Below are 3,074 nucleotides of genomic sequence, written 5' to 3'. Positions count from 1 at the left end.
TTTGTTGCCCAGGTTGGAGTGCAGTGGCATAATCTCTGCTCACTGCAACCTCCACCTCTGGGGTTCAAGCAATTCTCCTGCCTCAGCCTCCTGAGTATCTGGGATTACAGGTGCACCCCACCATGCCTGGCTAATTTTTTGTATTTTTAATTGAGACGGGGTTTTGCCATGTTGGCCAGACTGATTTCAAACTCTTTATTCAGATGATCTGCCTGCCTCAGCCTCCCAAAGTGCTGGGATTACAGACATGAACTACCACACTGGCCTAAAAATTGATTCTGATGATTAATCTGTGAGCAATTTGGCTTCATTAGAAAGTGTGCCTTCATCTGAAACCTTCATTTAAAAGCCTGGGCAACAAAATGAGACTTCATCTCTACACACCTCCTACCTACTTCGGAGGCTGAAGCAGGAAGATGGCTTGAGCCTGGGAATTCGAGCCTGCAGTGCGCTGTGATCCCACCACGATACTCCAGGCTGCATGACAGTAGACCCTGTCTCAAAAAGAAAAAAAACCTTTGTAAAAAATTCTTAAGTGATCTATCATTTTATAAAATTTATTTCTAGCTACATTTTGAAATTGTTAAACCCTGGGTTTAAGTTTTATGGTTTTATGTCTAAATTACCTGAGAACACACTAAGTGTGATGAGCTTCATTTTATGGGCCTTTTGGATGACTATATAATATTCTGATGAAAGCCAAGACAGACCCTCACCATAAAAGTAGGAGCTCAAGAAAGAGGAGTAGCAAAAGTAAAAGCTGGGGTGAGAAGAAATTTTTAGTCAAATACAAAATTTTACATATTCTGTTTCTTTTTTTTCCCCTTAGCTGAAGATGATGGTAAAGTATAAATGAATTTATTTTTCTTTGCAAACTAAGTATCTGCTTGAGACACATCTATATCACCATTGTCAGCCAAGAAAAAAATGGTTCACATGATACCAATCTGTCTGGAAAACCAATCTTCCCTCAGAGGAATGTGGACTCAGTAGCACAGCTTCGGAATGAAGATGACCGTAAGAGATATAAAGAACCTCTAGCAAAAGATGCTTCCCTACGCCTTAAAAAATCCTCAAAAATTCTCCAGCTCTTAGAATCTACAAAATAAACCCTGCCTGTTTCATAGGTCCTAATATTAACAGGGAGTTGTGGATTCTGTTGGGGGGACAGGGCGGGTTGCATAGGAAAAGGGGATTGAAGCATTAGAATTGTCCAAAATCAATAACACCTCCTTTCAGAAATGCTTTGGGAAGAAGCCTGGGAGGTTCCCAGGTTGGTGGGGGTGGGGGGCAGAAAATTCTAGAAGTAGAGGAGATATGAATGGATGGGGCAAGAAGACCACATTAAAATGCCAAGATCTGAAAGAAACCGTGGCATTAATGATGAATTCAGGGTGATTCAGAATGGAAGTAGAGTAGGAGTAGGAGAATGATGAGAGAAGCTGGACTGATCATTAGGTTGTAGAGCAAGACCTTCTCTTACTCCAAGATGTGAAATTTGGACTTTATCTTGGAGATAATAGAGTTAATTAAGCACAGTATGTATTAGCTAGGGTAAAGATTAGTTTCTCGTAACAAAGACATCCAAAGATACAGTAGCTGAATAAGATAGATAATTTTTCTCTCAAAGAAAGTCTAAGTAGGCAGCTCAGAAGTAGTATGGCTGGAGGCAACCTGATGATATTGGGACCCAGACATTCTCCAGTCTTGTTACCCATCATCCCCCAGTTGCTGGTCTCATTCACATAGTTGAAAATCATCATACTTCCTGGGTCCACATCAGCATTATCAAGAAAGGTTCAAGACAAGAGGAAGTCAGGCTCATTCCTTTCAATGACTCTAATCGGAAGTTGTACACATCAACTCCCCTCGTATTCCATTGACTAGAATTTAATAACATGGCCACACCATATGCAAGGAAATCTGGAAAATATAATATTTATTTCAGGTAGCCATATGACTCTTTAAAATTCAGAAATGATATATTTTAAAAATATCATTCTGGCTTTAGTATAAAGAATTGATGGTGAGGGGTGAGGAGGACAAAAAAGGGTTGAGAGGCTGTTATTTTAGTTCTTACAGGAAACTATGGTGTCATGAATTAAGGTAGACCTAGTGGAGTGCTGATGAGGAGCTGTGAATGGATTTTAGAAACACTTGAGAGAATCAAAGGGACATGATTTAGGGTTGGATTTGGAAAGGAGAAGAGAGTAGAAAAGATGATGCCTGTGTTTTTCACTTAGGCAATTTGTACCAGTCCATGAAATAGGAAACACAGGAGGAAGAGCAGGTTTTGGTGCATACAAAGAGGACGATGGATGACGAATTTAGTTTTGGAGCTGAGATGTCTGCGGAACATCCTAGTAGAGATGTCTAGTAAACTCTGGTACATGTGGTTCTGAGCTCAGGACAAAGATTTGGGCGGGAGATAGAGACATTGAAGGCTTATGCATAGAAATGGCATCTGAATCTATAGCAATAAAAAGACAAATCAGAGGAAATGTGTAGTGAGAGTAAAAGCCAAGTACTAAACTGGGGGGAATACCTACATTTAACGGAGCTAGAAAGAGAAGCTAATAAAGAACAGAGAGCAGACTAACCAAAAAGGAAGAAGAAAAACCAAGAGAATTCCACCAGCTCCCAGGAGAGCTTTTCAGGACTGAGGGGATAGGCATTGTGTTGAATTTCGTAGCCTTGAGAATCAAGGGCCACAACATAGCTCTTACTTTAGTAACAAGGAGTTTGGTGATCTCAATGAAAGCAACTTGATGGTGAAATGGAGGCAGAGGCAGATTGCAATGAGTAAAAGAGTAAATGGAAAGTGAGGAAATGATATGGACAATTCTTACTAAAAGCTTGGCGGTTAAAAGGAAGAGAGAAACAAGACTAACTGCAAAGTGAGACTGGGTTGATGGAGCAGTTTTAAATCTCGAAATAAAGAACTTTGTGCTTAGGCCGGGCGCGGTGGCTCACGCCTGTAATCCCAGCACTTTGGGAGGCCGAGGCGGGTGGATCACGAGGTCAAGAGATCGAGACCATCCTGGTCAACATGGTGAAACCCCGTCTCTACTAAA

At 40.9% G+C, this 3,074-nt stretch overlaps 1 protein-coding gene across 4 annotated transcripts in view; it reads left to right on the top strand.

Annotated features, from left to right (window-relative positions):
- The window catches only part of IL18 (interleukin 18), a 21,754-nt gene that overhangs the window by 11,567 nt on the left and 7,113 nt on the right, over positions 1–3,074 (top strand). For all 4 annotated transcript variants that reach the window (XM_017523258.2, XM_017523261.2, XM_017523259.2 and 1 more), the window contains exon 3: positions 830–841. In XM_017523258.2, the coding sequence (XP_017378747.1) occupies positions 830–841 (12 nt within the window). The remainder of the gene's footprint in view (positions 1–829; positions 842–3,074) is intronic.

Source organism: Cebus imitator, unplaced genomic scaffold, assembly GCF_001604975.1.
Source record: "Cebus imitator isolate Cc_AM_T3 unplaced genomic scaffold, Cebus_imitator-1.0 Scaffold28, whole genome shotgun sequence".
In the NCBI taxonomy this organism is placed as follows: domain Eukaryota; kingdom Metazoa; phylum Chordata; class Mammalia; order Primates; family Cebidae; genus Cebus; species Cebus imitator.
The sequence above is the reverse complement of the archived record's forward strand: the minus strand, read 5'-3'. Positions and strand labels throughout refer to the sequence as shown.